The 19699-nt window shown below is 32.2% G+C and overlaps 1 protein-coding gene across 6 annotated transcripts in view; it reads right to left on the bottom strand.

Annotated features, from left to right (window-relative positions):
* Nucleotides 1-1202: 1202 nt before the first annotated feature.
* Pds5b (PDS5 cohesin associated factor B) overlaps nucleotides 1203-19699 on the bottom strand; it is a 195783-nt gene continuing 177286 nt past the window's right edge. Inside the window, exons 28-35 of one of the 6 annotated variants that reach the window (XM_026395124.2) lie at nucleotides 19570-19689; nucleotides 18491-18553; nucleotides 17806-17951; nucleotides 15742-15847; nucleotides 9694-10133; nucleotides 9493-9603; nucleotides 6643-6781; nucleotides 1203-5032 (exon numbers count right to left, since the gene is read on the bottom strand). In XM_026395124.2, the coding sequence (XP_026250909.1) occupies nucleotides 4997-5032; nucleotides 6643-6781; nucleotides 9493-9603; nucleotides 9694-10133; nucleotides 15742-15847; nucleotides 17806-17951; nucleotides 18491-18553; nucleotides 19570-19689 (1161 nt within the window). In that variant the 3' untranslated portion in view covers nucleotides 1203-4996. Of the gene's footprint in view, nucleotides 5033-6642; nucleotides 6782-9488; nucleotides 9604-9693; nucleotides 10134-15741; nucleotides 15848-17805; nucleotides 17952-18490; nucleotides 18554-19569; nucleotides 19690-19699 lie in introns of those variants that run through there. The other 5 variants (XM_026395125.2, XM_026395126.2, XM_026395127.2 and 2 more) reach the window with 5 other exon arrangements.

Raw genomic sequence — 19699 nt, 5'->3', positions numbered from 1 at the left:
ACAGCCCAATGAACATCACCGCAGAGGAGCCAATCAGCTAGATGTTGCTGGGTCCGCTGTGAGCCAATCATCAGCCGGCAGCTGGAAGTTTGCTGGGGCCCCTTTGGCTGTGGCTCTCAACACACAGTAAAAGAAAGGACTGGTAAATTGAAAGAAAATAGGAAATATCCAAAATGAAGTGCAGGGAGAAAGGAAGAATGAAAAGAACAGAAATTAATAGGCAAGAAACACAAATAGCCTAATGTATTTATTACTGAAGTGTCAGGGAAAAGTAATACAGTAGAATTAACACATGAAGAGAGATGGCTAAGCACTTTTCAAAACTGATGGAAGACATCAGCTTGCAGATTTCAAGGTCAGTAAGTAAACTCCAAGCAGGATAAATAGAATGAAAACTATACATAGGGCATATTATAATCAAACTGCTGAAAACAAGATACAAAGAGGATCTAAAAAGCATGGAGGAAAAAAAAAGACCCATCACTCACAAAGATTATAAAGACTTTCAGCTGTCTTCTCAACAGAAAAGATAAAGACTATGGAATGCCAATTTTAAAAGTACCAAATAAAACTGCCAATTGAGAATCCTATATCCACTGAAATTATATATATATATATATCTCCTCCACCTTTCAAAATGAATGTGCAACAAAGATCTCTCAAGAAAACTGAGTTAACTACCCACAGACCTACACAAAGAGTAATACTAAAAAGTTGTTTTTCAGCATAAAGGAAAAGGAATGAAAATACAAAGTACAAAATGCCAGGGGGAAAGGGGCTGGGGATTCAGCTGGTAGAATGCCTGCCCTTGCATGCACAAGGTCCTGGGTTCTAATCCCCAGCACCACACACACACACACACAAAATTGACTGGGGGAAAGGGCACAAAGATTAGAAAATGAATGGGGAAACATGAAAGAACATTACTTGAAACAACAATAACTTTGTAGCATTAATAGCTATAAAATATGCAACAACTGTAACACAAAGGATATTGGCAGCAAACAGAATTGAACTGTTTTTAACTTCTTGTATTATTCTGAAGGTTGTAAAAGCATTAATATAACAGACTGTAAAAAGTCAAACATACTTATAGAATAAACTTATAGAATAACCACTAAAGGAATAATACAATCAAGTATAACTAAAAAGCTAACAGAAGAGATAAAAATAGTGGTTCTATACTGAGCTAAAAGAAGGTACAGAATGGAGAAAATAAAAAATAGGGGGAAAAAGCATGATAGGCTTTAAACCAACCCTATCAGTATTACACTAAAAGTAAATAGTCTAAACACTATTAAAGGGACAAAGATTCTCAAATTCGATACATGAACAAGACACAAATACAAAATGTTTACATGACACGTACTTTAAAATAAGGATGCAAACAGAATGAAAATAACCGCAAATAATAGCTTAAAACTAGTATGGCTATATTAGATCAGGCAAAGTAGACAAAGTATTCATACAGATATGAAGTGACACTTTGCAATTATAAAAGTATCACTTAATCACAAAGATGGAACAATATTAAGCCTTATGCACCAAATAATCTCCCCTAATCATTACTCTCTATTCTGGCTTTCCTTTTTTACTCACCACATTTTCCACAATCTGACATTTAATTATTTTTTGCTTATTCACCCACCCTCAACATAAGTGCCACAAAGGCAGTTAAATTAGTCTGTGTAGATCACAACTTTATCCTTAATAAAAAAAAGAGTCAAATTTTTTTAGTGCCTGGCATGTATTAGGCATTTAATAAAATGGTTGTTGAACAAATTAATAAAACTAACATTAGCAACTTATTTTCTTTGTGCTGATTTTCAAAGTTCATATTATACATTAATTTCTTTCAGTTATGCAATTCCCTAACTTAAATAGTATTTAGTAAATTTCTGTGAGCTCAGGTTTTATATCTGGAAAATGTTACTGGGAAATATATTTCCCCTTCATGAAACAAAGGCTCCAAAACTAAAATACCACCAAAACATGCCTGTTTCTTTTTAGTACTTAAATATTGATTCACATAAAAATACAATTATATAAGCGTTCATGTTTATTAAACTTCACAGAAATTCAAAAACTGTGTCTGAAAATTGGTTATCTAATTACCAGTTGCTCATTATGGTGACATGAATACCATCTGGTAGAGATATACCTAAATTAAACAAACTCTGAAATTTTCAACATTCTTCTAAGTGGGCAAAAGGAAATCTTACAAATCAAACTTACAAGTTGTAAGAAGATATAGAAAGCAATTTAACCTTTAATACCTGGAACAAGTTTTACAGCCACATTTGTAATTTACATATACAGTGAAGATCACTGAAAAAGCTTCCTGTTGCACTGCAGCAAGAAATTTTATTATAATGTAGATTAAATGGATTTGCTACAGAGTGCAGCAAGGTAACCTCACTGAGGACCTTAAGGTTTTCATAATGGAACTGTTACAGTGAGTTAAATATTTTCTTAATGTTATACAGTACATACTTTCAGAATAAACATTATCACTGCAGAGTGTGCTAACAACAGTTAGCAATTAATGTTTTATACACACTTAATTTTATTGTTCTTAAAGTATGTGGCTCTCCAAATGTTAGTACATAAAATGTTATGTTTAAACATAATAATAAGATAAGCCTCTAAGATGGAGACTCAGGACATCAAAATTTTGATCATTATTGCACCTATTTTTCTACAGAAAACTGAAAAATTTACATCATAATCCTCCCCAAAAGTCAACAGACACATTGTAAAGTTACAGACTTATTGGCATGGAACATGAAATCTACAATGAACATTTTCTGTATGTGTGAAATGATGTACAATATTAATGATGTACAGTGCAATGAAATCTGGGTAACTATGATCATGCAAATAAAAATCTTCCACAATCATTTTCTCATGTTTTATAAAATGGCCTTGAAGATATATTTCCATAAATACTTCTGGTGCAGTTTAGTCAATAACAAAAATACAAAGCTATTCCTTATTTGTTATGTTATAGATTTAAAAACATGCCTCCTTTGTACTACTGCAACAGAAATAGTGTGTTGGGAGAACTGAACTAATTAAACATTAAAAAAAAAGTATTGTAATCCAAAATTAGCTGCCTTGATATACAGCAGCTTCCTATAATCACTGGTGTCGGTATTGGTGTAAATAAAGAAAAGTTAAACACTGAGAAAACATAATTCAAAACATCTTTCTAAAAATAAACAGTTGTTTCAAAAACATGGAAATCTTTAAAAGAAAAAAAAAATCACATCAATTGCAAAACACACTGGAAAATAGTAAAATGTCATTTTCTAAAATAGTAACTTCTTTATTATATCCCCCATCTATTATAACCAATCTTGGAAATATACCTTAAACATAATGGTGTTTTATATGAAAATGCTCCATTATTCAATGTGATAAATTTAATAAGTTAGAATATGATTTTTTTTCTGGTGTTAACTACCATGAAAAAAACAAAAGAACAGGACCTGAAATACTAAAATGATCTGGGTAAGTATTAATCAGTAATCTGTATGTTTTGGTTCAAAATACAGTCTATATAACTGTAAAAAGGATACTCCCTTAAGCAATTTGTTTCTATGTTTGCAGATTACAATGAAAAAAAAAAAAGAAAAAGATCTGTTCTGAATCCAAATAAATTTCCACTTCAACCAATCTAAATGAAGTGGAGTTTCATTCAATATTGTAAGACTGTGATTCATACAGTAGCTGATATAGTTGAATATATCACTTCTACCCTGTCCCTCCCCCCAAAACAATTTTTGGCTCCAAAATAAAGTACAGTAATAAGCTTTTGATGAAAAACTATGTTATGGGGTAATCTATCATATACTGTGGCTAAATATGAATTTACAGAAAAAAGCACATCTCATTTTCAGCACTTTTCATAAACATGCAACTCACTATAAAATACAAAACACTTGGCTTTCAAGAACAGATTTATAAAGACACACTGCATCAATAAAATTTTTTCTTTCTGATTAACTTTACACTGTTATGAAGAACTGGTATTTTCTAAATGTGTATATATCAGATTTTATATTTTATTGTAATAATTTGCATTTTCTGAACAAAATGTTCAAAAGGAAATTACTTATACACAACAACATTCTAGACTATGAAAAACTCAAGTTACAGAATTTTATTGATACAGTAGATTAATAAAAACTGAAAAGGGATGATAAAATGGGATAAAGAATTCATTACATTATTTTATAACACACTCTTTAAAATTAAAATATTTTAAATCTCTTTCTTCTTAAAATTTTCATTGCCATGAAAGGTCAGAAAATTCTGGGACCAATACTGAGTTGATCTGTAAAGCAATCAAGCAACGTTAGGACTATTTCACAATTTGCATGGTGTCTTCCCATCAGAAGCTTAATTCTGGTGAAATGGCAAACCAGTTAGCACCTCTGAATATTGAGGATGCCCAGGAGTAAACACTAGTTAAGATACACAAGGGGAAGAGACTATTTAACACTCCCAACAAATAGTGACATCAAGAAAATGACACCAATTGTTGAAAAAAAAATTTTTTTCACAGTAAAACTGCAGAGAATACAAATACGCTGACAGATTACTGCTTAAGATCTATCCTAACAAACTCTTTTCAAATCAATAGATCCAGTAAACAGTTGGGTACTGTCAGTTTAAAGCCGCAGATAAAAGCTATACAAGCACTTTAGAAGTCAGAAACATTTAAAAGGAAAGAAAAAAAGATATTTACAGGTTTTTCTTTAGTTTATGTCTACATAGCCATCGCACATTACACTTTCACAATACTCCATAGTCAATGTCATCACCATGTGTATGGCTAAAGCGTGTGACCACAAATGCATGAGGTCATAAAGTAAGGTCCAACTGTCCGTTCTTCAGCAGTCCCATTTTGTGCATCAAAGGCTTGATTCAGCCTCAAGCTTGACAAAAAAATGATTTTTTCCAAAGTTTTCGTAAAGAAAATTATATTTGTTCATCGCCTTTCCCTTTTAGAACTTCTCCGCCGTACCTTAAGAGAAAAGTCACCAGAGACTTAATTAAAATGGGAACACATTTATTAAACATAACAGTAATTATTTTTTCAACCAATCTTTATTCTCACTTGTTTCTGAATCTGCTTTCTCTGTTTCCCCAAAACCTTTCTCCTTTTAACTTTCTGCCTTGGCATCACATATTTAGGCCTCTATCCAAACCCTTACATGCCCATAAACAGCCTTTCCCAAATCAGCAAAGTAATTTACTTTTCTATCTGATAAGCCTAGAGATAAATGATCAGACATTAAACTTCAGAGTAAGAAAAACAACTACACATGGATTTATCATCTTTCTACTTATGTTTCTGTAGTAGAAGAAAACATTTGATAATTATGAACTTGTGCTTGCAACTATCTTTCTAGAAAAGTAGAATTTGGTTCCTAACAGCTATCAAATAGATATAAATAATATGAGATTAAATATATTACCATTTACAGACAAATGCTAATGAAAGCTTAAAACTAAAAATCAGTATAAACAATATAAATATAAAAAGAACAGGGTTTTAATTAATTTACTGCATATTTTTCTATGATTAGTAAAGACATTAATCACTCTTCTGTAATCTTACTCTGACCCCTGTCACTCCCCCACCCGTCTTAAAAAACCTTTAGGAGATAAGCCAAACCAAGTTTGAGAGTACAATTCAGCTTGACCTACCCATGTACACAAATAAATCCCAGGACACATAGGACCACTGCTTATATGAAAAAGGACAAAGTCAGCAAAGAACAACTCTGGTGGAAGTTGGTCACAGAACTCAAGTTTCTCAAGGAAAGAAGGCTAGCTGAGCTAATCTAAAGATTTAGTATTAGGGGCTGGGGTTGTAGATCAGTGGTAGAGCACTTGCCTAGCACGTATGAGGTACCTGGTTCAATCCTCAGCACCACATAAAAATAAAATAAAAGTATTGTGTCCAACTAAAAAAAATTTTTAAAAAAGATTTAGCATTAGTATATCAATATTTAATTACGCTGATTATGTGTTTTCCAAAGAGAAGTATCTTAGATATGTTAACTGGCAAAGCCATTCAATTAACTGAAAAAAAATTTTTTTCCCCTGGGAAGCACCACATCCCTATTTTTGCACAAGAAGTATCTATTACCAATTTTATGAATTTTCATTAAGTTTGTACTTCAATTCCAAAAGCTGATTTTAATTAAAGACATGTTTTATTCAGAGTGAATAATTTCTAGTCTATTGTGAAACAGAAATGTCAAATTCATGAAATATAAACAATAGTGTACTTCACGGATATCAATGGCCTTAAAATCGAGGTACAAATTAAATGCTTCAAGTGTTGATGCTAAACTGCTACTTGTACTTCTCTACATTCAGTTTAGAATTGATGTTTATGTATTCACTATGCTATACCTATTATTCACACTTCATTTCAGACTTCCATAAAAGTTGTTTTTATCCAAGTTGTATTATCCAAGCTGGTACTGGCACTATAAACTATAGCAAAGAATTATATTTGGAATTACAGGCAACACTAAGCGCCAAATGGATCTGACAAAATATTTACTGACTCTATTTTTATACTGCATACTACTAACACATGACATTTTAATAAACACGTACATTTACTGCAGAAACTTCCTCTTCCTCTGTTTCTTCCTGTGGAATATCATCATTGACAGGAGAGTTACCCTGAAACACATCTACTTCTTCACTTGAATCATTTTCTTTAGTAGCTGCTTGCTTGGAGCGTCCTACACGGCTAGAGTAAAAACATGTAAAATGAAATGAACATTCCAGTCCTTAAGTTGTAGATTACCTCATTAGAAGAAATGCATCAAATATTTTGTGAATTCTTCTACCATTTTTACCCTCAATTACATCATGAGGTATGTATTTTTTATATTCTAAGCCTTACTATTTATTTTAGAATCTTACAAACATAGATTTTCCAAAGAACAAGAGTTAAGTGTGACTGACTATAACCATAAAGGATTTCAAAAGATAACCCGAAGTCTGACTTTCCTTTCACCTTTTACAACTCAGAAAAGACTTCTATGTCCACTGACAAACCAAAGAGAAAATTCTTTGAGCAGAAAAGAGTATACCATTCCTGGCCTAATACATTCCACTCACAGGAATCAAAAACCCTTCACTTCTCCCCCATTTTCACTGCTACTATCTAATTCAAACCATTCCTGCCTCTTGTCTCTTCCTTTTGCAAAATACTCTTTATAAAAAACCTGTATTAGTTCTTTTTAGGTATACCTAACATTAGGATTCATTCTGATGTAATTATAAAAGCATCGAATGTAGTTTGCTCTAATTTAGTCCCCAGTATTTCCCCTTTGACTTCCCTCTACTCTTACTGATCTATCTGCTATTTACTTAGGTTTTTAAAAATTTAGTGTTAAAAGAATAGCTGATGTCAATCCCCATTTACATCTTTCCACAGAACTTATGAGTAATTTTGTAAAACCTACTAACTTATTATAATGACCCTGAAGATAAATTGCCTACCTGTCTATATTCTCATCTCTTTTTACTCTCCAACTCCTGACACAACTACAATCCAGCAAACCCTGGCTTTCCTTTAGCTCTGAATTTGCAAAGATTTTTCCCACTTCAGAAACTTCAAATATAGTGTTCTCTCCATCTGGAATGTCCTTCTCCTTATTCTCTGACTGCTTAACTCTTTATTATTCTCAAATAATCAACTCATTATCATTTTTCAAAGAAATATATTTCCCCACCTCCCCAATTCTCCTATTACATTCTCTTAGAGCATCCTAAAATTCTCCTTCAATGCATATCAGAAGCCCTAATTCTTTTTTAAAAATATTTTTAGAAAACAATTTTATTTATTTATTAATTTTATGTGGTGCTGAGGACCAAACCCAGTGCCTCACATGTATGAGGCAAGTGCTCTACCACTGAGCTACAACCCCAGCCCCAGAAGCCATAATTCTTTATTTATGTGATTATTAATGTGATTCTTTAATGACTGCATGCCCATTAGACAGTAAGTCTCATGAGGATAAGAACCATGCTTGTTAAGTGCCACTATACATGAAGTGCATGGAAAATAATGGTAATCTTTTTCAATTCCACTGAGCTCAGAAAACATACACACACACACACACACACACACACACACACACACACGAGACATATAATACCATATGTTCTATACCACCTAATACCATATGTTCTAGCTCTGAAAAAGAGCCCCTCAGAGCAAGGAAACACGCTGCCAAGATAGAACACAGAATCTCTTCCTATACAGAATTGTAAAACAATCAAACTCAGGTTTTGAACATGCATAAGAGAATTTGTATTGTTTTACAAGGTAACACATTAAGCCCTTAATTATATGATGTCCAGATATAAAGAAACTAAAGTTACAAGGCTGAATAAAATATTTAACCCCTTTTATTCCCTTGTTAAAAATTTCATCACAGGTATTAATGCTCCCTAAGAATTCTTTGTTTAGAAATAGTGATTTTTCTTTGGTTGAATTCAAATACATCTGTGAAGTTGCCATAAAAAATGCACTTACCTTTATCTTTAACCTGAGAGAGAAAAATATTTAGTTCCTAATATTTATTCCTAACCTTCATGTTAGGAGGCATGAAGTACTGGCTAGATGCTTAGGCAACTTTTCCTTTTCCTGTGGAATACACAGGAACAGGAAAAACTCTAAGGTAATCAAGTAACTAAGATATGTTGGCAACACTTGAAAAGTGAAGCTGCAGATGTAATTACTGGATTCTCTAAGAAAAAGTGTGCAGAATTTCTGATGAAGTGAAGATAAACTACTTCCACTTACATAACTGAGATGAAAATATTGCCAACCATATATATCACAGTATTGATGCTCTTGTCATGTCAATAATTTGTCATGTTGACAATACAGGTTTGTTGCTATACCTCTCTTATATATGTGCCTGTGTGAATACCCAAAACTATCTATATTTAGATATAGACAAATGAATTCAATTAGAAAACAAAAACATAAAATACTTGAGATCAACATGTGATAATTTCTATGGATTTAAGAAAGATGGTATCTGTTACTTTTCTATGACAAGTTCAAAGAATAAAAGCAGAAGTATAAAACCAATTTTTTAAAAAGAAAAAGTTGCTATGAGGAAATATGAAGAAAAATTGTAGCTTGTGATGATGAGGCAACCTGGTTAAATGTGTAGTATTATATAAAAATACCTAATCATCTCTTTAGATACATAAAAAGTCTGTATTATTTGGTATTCATTCATAAACTTCTGCCTAAACCTATAAAAATGTATAAATACTACCCAGAGATTTAACTGGGATATCAATCACCTAGGTAAGTTTATAAAAATTTATCTTACCTAGTGTAATGGGACTAAATATTTGGATTTAAATATAGTAAATGAACTTTTGCAAAATAATTTGAAATTGGTTTGAAATTTAATATTATTTACAACTTACACATTTTTTTTGGGTTGTGATGGTGATGGCGTTTTTGATGGTCTTCCTCGTCCTTTCTGTGGTGTGGATTGTGTGGACTCAAGTGCACTAGTTTCAGGAGATTCTGCTCTGCTTTGGGGAAGACCCAAATGTGGATAGCATCAAATTATGGTTTAAAATATGGTACGTAAATAGATGTAGCTTAGAATTACACGTATTTACCTCTGCTGTGCTCTCCTTGATGCTCGGTGCTGCTTGCTTTTTGACTTCTGTTCTGTATTTCCACTTTGTCTATCTTCTTCTTCCTCTTCCTCTAGTGCAGGAGGTCCAGATTTTTTTTTGTTTCCTTTTTTAGAAGATTTCATCGTTGGTTCTTCTTTTGGTGTACCTCCACCAAGAGGTTTTGGTGGTCGGCCTCTTTTACCCTTTTTTGGTGGACTGTTCTGTTCATCCTCATTTTCTAAAAGATCTTCTTTGAGCCTCTTCTCTTCAGGCCACTGCTGTTCATCTGATTCCGAAGCTGTATGGCCTCTTTTCCGGCCTCGTTGACTGCCTTTGGGTTTCTGTTCTTGTACCAATTTAGTCAGGTCATCCATGCCTAATTTCTCCTCTGGATCTGTGACAGGGTTTTTTTTCCGACTTCTAGGCTTCTCTAATTCAGACTGAAGGGAAAGAGATCAATTTTAAAAAAATAAAATTGTTGGGGCTGGGGGTATGGCTCTATAGCAGAATACTTGCCTAGCACAAGCAAGACCCTGGGTTCAATCCCCAACACCATAAAATAAATAAATAACAAATAAATAAAACTGCTTATAGAAAACATACAAATATTAACCAGATATTAACTGGGATATCAACTAGGTAAGTAAACAAAAATTTATCCTATGTAATGTAACAATAAAATTGTTAATATAAAATAAAATTTTTGAACAATGAAACAAAAACACCTGTTATCACTAACATATACCTAAATATCCAGTGCTCATATATGTCAGATATATGTCTTATATATGTCACACCTAAATATTTACTAGTTTTTTGTTTTGTTTTGCGATGGCATCTTGCTATATTGCTTAAGCTGTTCTCAAATTAATGGACTAAAGTGATCTTCCAACATCAGCCTTCCAAGGAGCTGGGACAACAGTCATGTGCCACCATGCCCAGAAATTTACTCATTTTTCAATTTAAAAAAATTCTCTGGGGTAAGAGAATAACTCAAAAGGAAGCCTCGCAAATCACTACTTTATTAAATTATATATTAGTGAAGAACTGTTTCAAGGGCTGGGGTTGTGCCTCAGTGGTAGAGCACTTGCCTAGCATATGGGGGGCGCTCGGTTCGATCCTCAGCACCATATGAAAATTTAAAATAAAGGTATTGTGTCCAACTACAACTAAAACAAGATATTAAAAAAAAAGAACTGTTTCATGAAAAAGGACATTCTAAATTCACTGTGTGATACTAAAGGATAACTATAATAGAGAATCTGTTTTGATAGTCAATTTAAATAAATTTAATTTCACCAGAGCATAATAAAACATCAAAAGTTATATATCATGCTTACAACATCATAAAAGAGCTATTTCTGTTTTCTAAATGAAGATTGATATAAAAGTTAAACACATATTAAAACTTCTGTAAATATTTATGACTCAGAGATACTATTTCTAAGTTAGTTAATTAGCAACAACAACAAAACATCAGTGGCTTTCAATTTTAAAATAAAATCCTAGTCTACATTCAGTGAATTTGAAATGAAAATGCACAGGGAGACTGAGAAAATTCTCCAGGGACCCAAGAATGAGAGTACATGTACGAACACTTACAATGCAAACTTAACTTCCAAAAGGTCTATCAATCTACACTCTTAAATCAGAGAAAAGAAAGCAATAAAAACTATCAATTTACCTGTAATTTTTAAAATTTGTTATTAGTCACTATATTTCCTGTGGACTGCACAATTATATCTTTGGCATATGCTCTTTGCTTACTTTGTTTTATTTATTTTTATTTATTTTTTATTTTTTTAAAGAGAGAGTGAGAGAGGAGAGAGAGAGAATTTTTAATATTTATTTTTTAGTTCTCGGCGGACACAACATCTTTGTTGGTATGTGGTGCTGAGGATCTAACCCGGGCCGCAGGCATGCCAGGCGAGCGCGCTACCGCTTGAGCCACATCCCCAGCCCGGCTTACTTTGTTTTAGAGTCTTAATGTTTTAATCTATATTATTTTACCCTTCTTGTATATGTTTAATTTACTACTGACTGGTGTAATTCCTATGTTAAATCCCTAACCATTCCCCAATGTAATGATACTAGAAATAGGGTCTCTGGGAAGTAATTTGGTCAAGAAGAAGTCATGGGGGTGGGGACTTTATGATGGGATTAATATCTTATAAGAAGCACCTCTCTCTTTCTCATATGAGGACACAGTGAAAAAGTGCAAGACAGGAAGAGAGCCCTTATCAGAAACTGAAATCTATAGACATCTTGACCTTGGACTGCCCAGCCTACACAACTGTGAGAAAATAAATTTCTGTTGTGAAAGTCTATGGTATTTGATCAAGACACTAGTGTATTTTGTTTTAGAATAGAATGTGAAAAAAGGTTCAAACTGGTTCCCCTACCCCTACCTTCAAAAAGACATTCAATCATTTCAGAACTCCTGATTTATTATATTATGTTCCTTTATTTTACGTTTTGAAAAACAGAATAATTCTGGGCAAATATAACAGCAGTACAATATTTTACTAATTATAGTAACTAAATGTTTGTGTCTAGTTGATTCTATTTTTAATTGTTTTTTTAAATAAATGACAGCAGAATGCATTACAATTCTTATAACACATATAGAGCACAATTTTTCATATCTCTGATTGCACATAAAGTATGTTCACACCAATTTGTGTCTTCATACATGTACTTTGGATAATAATGTCCATCACATTCCACCATCATTGGTAACCCTCTGTCACCTCCCTTACCCTCCCACGCCCTCTGTCCTACCTACAGTTTCGTCTATTTCTCCTATGTTTCCCCTCCCTACCCCACTATGAGTCAGTCACCTTATATCAGAGAAAACATTAGGCATTTGTTTTTCGGGGACTGGCTAACTTCACTTAGCATTATATTCTCCAATGCCACCCATTTACCTGCAAATGCCATTTTATTCTCTTCTATTGCAGAGTAATATTCCATTGTATATATATGCCTGCAAATGCCATTTTATTCTCTTTTATTGCTGAGTAATATTCCATTGTATATATATGCCACATTTTTTTTTATCCATTCATCTACTGAAGGGCATCCAGGTTGGTTCCACAGTTTAGCTATTGTGAATTGTGCTGCTATAAACATTGATGTGGCTGTGTCCCTGGAGTACGCTGTTTTTAAGTCCTTTGGTCTCAGAAGAGGATATATAATCAACAAATATATGAAAAATACTCATCATCTCTGATTCTATCTTTATTACTCCTATTTTCTTATTTATTTTCTTTCACATGGGCTTGAGACAAGATAACACTGAACTTTTATAATTGTATGTTAACTTAGAAAAAAACTAACAACTTTTTAAATACCTTTTTCTCATGCAGAAACACGAATATTTATCTCTCCAAGTCCTATATTTCTCAGTTTTAAAATTATTTCTAAATAAAGGTTCCCCCTACTTCTTTTAAAGATTATGTTTAGATTGAGTTATCTATCCATTCTATTTAATCTATCTTGTTGCTGCAGTTTGTTTTGATAAAGGAAACTCCCTTTCCCCAAGTGCCTGATATAAAGCAAAATTAAGAGAGAATTACTTGCACACAAACATATAAGGATACCATATTGCATTCTTAGCTTTTCAATTGCTTCTCTACTGCAAAAATAACAATGTATATGTCTTTTCTGCTTCATTTTTATTCCTCTGACTTCTAGTTTATGTCAAGATTCCTGAGTTGATCAAACATTTCCAGAACAATTTTAAATAATAGGTGAATAGGCTGCTTGTTTTGTTTCTAATTTTTAATAAGAATGCTTCAAGTGTTTTGCCTTTTAAGAAGAATGTACTGACTACTGATTTCAAACAGACAACTTTTAACACATATTCATGAAAGAGTTTTAAATCTTGTTTTCTTGAAAGATCTGAGATTATTTTGTTATTATTTTCCTTTTTCAGTACATTAATTTACTATATTGTATTAATTTTTTTAAAACATTATACTATCCTTGAGTTCCAATGAGAGGAAAAGACCTAAGTGAATGGATGCAGTTAGTTTGTATTTAGTTCTGTGCATAAGTTAAAAATTAAATACTGCTATAAAGAAATTTGAATATAAGAGAAATACTAAATTAAAACCAAATTTAATATATTATCTCCAATTTTAAATGCAACAGGTCTTTTTGATATCCAAAGGTTTAAAAAGATTCTTTCATGCTTTGGAAAGGTTAGTATAAATAGGAAATCCAATGTCCACTTTCTTAAGAATACCATAAAATAATCGGATTTCATAAAACATTACAAATCCCAATTTTTCATTTTTAGTTGTATTGTTTTAAAAACACAGGGAATACAAAACTGAGGTGAGAAGTCAGAAATAGAGAAACATATTATCTATAACATATAAATAATAATTCCTTTGCTGTGAAATTTCTATATGAAGCTGGTAGTATGCAAGTAGTACTAATTCATTATAATCTACTGGTATTTAAAAAGAACTTGGGTTGCATAATGCTTAACTCTTCAAGGGTATTTCAATCAAAATTTTATTAATAAGTTTCTTATGGTACCTCTAAAAAAGGGTTCAACATTACACACCATCCCACAATAGATGACAAAAGGTTTCCATGATAATAGCACAAATAAATCTCAAGAGTCCAGGAATTCAAAACAGTCTATAAAAAATAAAATACTTTGTCTGTACTGTCCCAAAAGGCAGTAACATGGAATTTATATATCCCAACACTAAAAATCAACAAAAGCCACATTCCCAACTATATTTGGTGGGGGGCATGTTGACATGGGTATGGTACACTATGGGAGTGGCCTAGTTGACATTTCCAATAAGCAAAAAAAAAAAAAAAAAAAAAAAAAAAAAAATCTTGAATTCTCCCCTTAACAAATTTTCAAAAACAATTCTTGAAAATGAAGGATTTTCTACAGTAAGAGATAATTAGAACCACAAGACAAAAATACCTTTTCCAATTCAAAAGTTCTCTTCTATAAATCCAGATAACAGGATTCTTTTCTGGCTATTAACTTTTTTGCTTAGGTGAAATTTTTAAGTAGTTAATGAAGATCAAAATTTACAGTATACTCAGGTGTAGTGTGGCACATGCCTGTAATCCCAGTGATTCTGAAGGCTAGATCAGGAGGGAGTGCAAGCTCAAAGCCAGCCTGAGCAACTTATTAAGGCCCTAAGCAACTTAAGCAAGACCCTATCTCAAAATAAAAAATAAAAATGGCTGGGATATGGCTCAGTGGTTAAACACCCTTGAGTTAAATGCCTGGTACAATCAATCAATCAATCAATCAATAAAACAAAAATTACAGTATAAAGAATGAGGACTAAGAATAGAAAGTATTATCATTATAATAACAATGAAAGAAGAGCAACAATTCACTTGTTTTGTAAACCTAATCAGCTAAATATGCACAAATATTTCCTCACAGATAAACTAACTGACTCAAACCGCCTAATCAATAATTCAAGAAATGTTTTTTAGAGTTGAACTGAAAAGTCATGTATTATATATCTGTAGTAAAATGTTACCAAATTTGTTTTCAACTGACATTGATTAAATAAGATCTATCACAGAAGTCATTTCTACTAAAGTTTAAACACTAAAGGAGAATTTAATGAAACCATAACATTTCCTACCTTTACTAGAAGCTTATTTAGTAAATGGTTCAAGAAATGAAGTTAATGGAGAAGGCTTTAGGACCTTCATTCCATATCACTTCTCTAAAGCTAACCTAAATATACTGTGTTAATTTTTTTTTTTAAACAAAACAAAACCAAGCAGTTTTGCGTATGGAATAGACATGCTGGATTCCAAAGACATGAAGAATTAAGGCAATTATCAGAATGATAAACACATAAATTTCAACATAAAGAAATTGCAAGGCATAGAAAGTAATTATAAATTCAGATTTGTAAGTACAGCAACAAAACAAAAATCAAATGCCAAATTTGATAGTAATATTAATTAGTTTCAGTGTAAAAATTAACAATGAATAAGCGTAAAATTACTATTAAAATTATCATAAAATCAAACCAAATATCTCACCCTTACAAGATCAGAGTCGTCTCTCTTGTCACTTTTTTTCCCCGGCAAAGGTGAAGACATTGTGTAATCTTCATTTTCACTGTGATCCATTTCAGAACTATCAAGCCTTTTAATACAAACATTTACAATTGTTATTACAATCAAATAATCTTAAAAGTCTTTTCTCTTTCCTAGTATATAACTTTACAGCTTTATGAAAAAAACTTCATTCATTTTTTGAAGATGAATGTTTTTGTTCTATCATATTTAGCACTAAATCAATAAGCAATAATGCTCATTTAATATAGTAAGGAAATTAAAAATCATAAATTCAGTTTTTTCCCCTAAGTCTTTCTAAAATCTAAATTCTGTTTTTGTATGGAAACATAAAGCAAATTAAAACTATTCTGTTAATAAATTAAGATTGGCATATACTGCAACCTGCCCTGTCCCATTCTTTTATTCCCCTTCCATTTTTTCTTTTCTCTGCAGCACTTCACCTTAAGACACTTTAGTTATTATGTTTACCATTCACTGACTACTGTTAGAATGTGAGAATGGCTCTTCTGTCATCTTTACTCACCAATGTAGGCTAAGCACTTGAATCTGACTGGCTTTGAACAGGCACTCAATCCATACTTGTTAAATGAATTAACAGCACAAGCTCTCATAAAGGTGCAGTCTTCTGTCTCATCCTTATCTGCTTCTTATAACTGTTTACACATTGTTGAACCCTAAATCTCGATCTGTTCCAGCTACCCTGAGTTCTAAAGTCACATATACAATTGTCTACCCAACACTTCACTTAAATTTCTTTTCAGACACTCTTTTTCCATACTCTGCTCCTCAACACATACATATAAACACAGAGCCTGTTACTCCTCAAGACTTCTAGATCTCAGTAAATGGTACCACTATATATCCAGTTTTTTAAGCAAAGAAACCCTGGATACTTTCTCTCCCTAATTGTTCACATCTAATAAATCAGTAAGAGCCATTTGGATTTAACATCAAAATAAATGATAAGATTTGACTATTTGTCATTATTCTCTCTCTTCATTCCTTTCCCAGACTACTTACTATTATTAGCTAACTCACAACTGATTTTTCTACCTCAACTTTAGTTTCTCTATAGTACATTCTCCCCAGATCATCAAGGGAGTATTTCTTAAAAGCATAAATTAGGTCTCTAAACTCCCAAACAGCATCTTCCAGCTGCACTTAAAATCAAATCCAAATTCCTTACCATGGAAATCCAAGAAAACTGGTAAGACTTTTTACAACATCTCTCTCCTTTACTGACTGATTATGAACAATGCAAAAGACAGTGCAGTCTTTCCTAATTATATAGCAAGGATCAATAAACATCGAGTTTAGCCCTGCATAATGATCTGCTGCTAAAAAAAATGATGTCCTTGTGCTAAAACCAGCAAAATGGTGAATTATTTTTTCCATTTGTTCTTTCTTACAAAGAAAAAAATGCTCATTTTTAAAACCATTTTTAAACAAAAAGTTTACACATATATACATACATAGTAAAAAAAAAAAATTCAAACTGTACCAATAGTGTAAAATGATCGCCCTCCTACTCTAGGTTATCATGAACAGATTTGGTCTGTTCTTCCAAAAACTTTCTATACATGTACAAACAAATGTGAGTATAAATCTTTTTTCAAAACAAAGATACCAGAACACTGTTCTATAGACTCTTTGCCTTTTCACTCATTAATGTATTATGTATTCCATGCTAACTCGTATCTCATCATTTTTTAATGACTATGTGTTCTAACTATGGATGTATCTATCATTAGTGAACAGTTTTATAAGCACAAGATACTGAAGTTAGAAACTGGTTATGTGTACTAATACAGAACACTCCAACATGGTTATATATAAAAAACTAAGAAAAAATGTATACTACAAATGAGCAAGCAAATAAATATGAATTTGTTGACTACCAATGTTAAATGGGAAAATTATGCATTAATTTCCATTCACTAACTTTTAATATTTTAATCACGTTATTTTAGATCTCACAGCCTCATTGGAATTACTAAATGTAAAGTATGTTACTTATGTACTTGCCTCCCTTTTATTCTTCCGGGAGAGCTTGGATTTGAGCTGCTGCTTGCATTGCTTACAGTTTCCATTCGTGATGATTTGGTTTGAGATTGTTTTCCTGCTGATGAAAGTGGCTTATTAACAGCTCCTAGAACATTGGTTGTTTTAGGCTGAAATGAGAAATGTTTCTATTTGGTTAAAACTAAAAGAAACTTACAGGTCAAACAATAAATAATATCTGTTTTTATTTACATATAAATCATGAAAAATGTGCCTATCCTTAAGCAAAACCAGGATTATAAGTTGAATATCACTTACGCAAATTAAAAACTACACAGACAACATAAAGATTTTCTTAAAGTTATCTGAAGAAGAAGGCTTAAACAGAAAATGAGGACAAATAAAATACATGGTTACTGCTGAAGAACATAAGATGATACCTTAAGATTTTTATCTTAAATTTAGGATGAAAAAGTCTAAGTATAAAGGTCTCTTGAGTTTTATCACAGCTAAAATATAAGTTTGTGTATCTCAGTCTATATTTATATGATAGACAAAATTATTTCTCACTAGCAATGAAAGACAGTAGATTATATGTCCTATCATTAGATACACAAATTTTTAAAGAAGGAAAAACTAATATATGTAGGTCATTAATTATACTAAAATAAACCTCCACATAAAATTAAAAATGATTCTTAAGACATACTTTTCCAGGAGTGAAAAACGATTTCATTTCTGGAGGCAGGTAATTTTTGGTGTTACTGAAATTCTACAAGCAAGAGAAAAAAGTAGTCAGTGACTATTGAAATACTATATTTACAAGGTGGTTAAAATCCAACAAAGCACAAAATAGCTTTCTGTTTTAAAGGACATATTTATTAAATTAATCAGTTGAACCACAAAATTTAAGTCATTGATTTTAACTACTATTAATCAACTAAAACTAACCTTGAACCAATTACAATTAATAGCAAAACATATTTGAGCCCCAATATGCTAAGACTGAATCAGTAAATATATGTTCCTCTAGTAACACTCTTCAGACAGACCACATACACTCCTGTTATCTTGCTCACATCAAAGTGAATTTCTAAAAACACACAGCCCCTTTAGCTATTTGGTAAACCTATTTCAAATCTCGATATATTGGTAAGATCTTACTTGGCATATTGCTTTAAAACCAAAAAGGAAGACAGTGGTGGTTTCCAGACTGCTAGATAAATTACGAATCTATAATAGTGAATGGAAAACACCTTCTGCATCTCATACAACACTTTAGTTTTTGGAGAGTGGTTTGGAAATGCTCTTACATTATTTCCAGAGTTTTGGGCCTATTTCAGGATCTGTTCTACATATGTATATAACTTCACATTTTTTTTTTTTTTGCTTTCATTAGTGCATTATCATTATACATAATTGTTGGCTTCATTTGGAGTTCAATTTACATTACAGTTCCTGGTACCCACCGCCTATACACTGTATCTTTATCTACATTCTTTTTCCATTTGGATTAGTGGCCATTAACTCATAAATCCATACATCTTGATCACATTTTTTTGCCTGTTTCTCTTAGCATGGTTTCAATCTCTGAAGACAAACTCTTGATCATCCTAACTCAACTCTAAACCACTGTATCCTCTAATTTGGCCCACATTTAGTCTTGAACTACATTTTTAAAACTAGTGGCAATCTTTCCATGGCATAGTAGTGGGTCAACTTTTGATAAGGATACTTCCTGATCTCCCACAACCTAGTGCTGAAATACATTTTATTTCAAATTACTACCTTGTCAGGTTGGGTGAAGAAACGGGCTGGTAGTACTGGGTCTTTAGGAGATTCCAAACTGTATGTGGTGCTCTTTGACATGATGATATTCATGGCAACATCACACACAGTGTATAGTTTCTGTAATCAA

The sequence above is a fragment of the Urocitellus parryii genome, chromosome 2 (genome assembly GCF_045843805.1).
Source record: "Urocitellus parryii isolate mUroPar1 chromosome 2, mUroPar1.hap1, whole genome shotgun sequence".
In the NCBI taxonomy this organism is placed as follows: domain Eukaryota; kingdom Metazoa; phylum Chordata; class Mammalia; order Rodentia; family Sciuridae; genus Urocitellus; species Urocitellus parryii.
The sequence above is the reverse complement of the archived record's forward strand: the minus strand, read 5'-3'. Positions and strand labels throughout refer to the sequence as shown.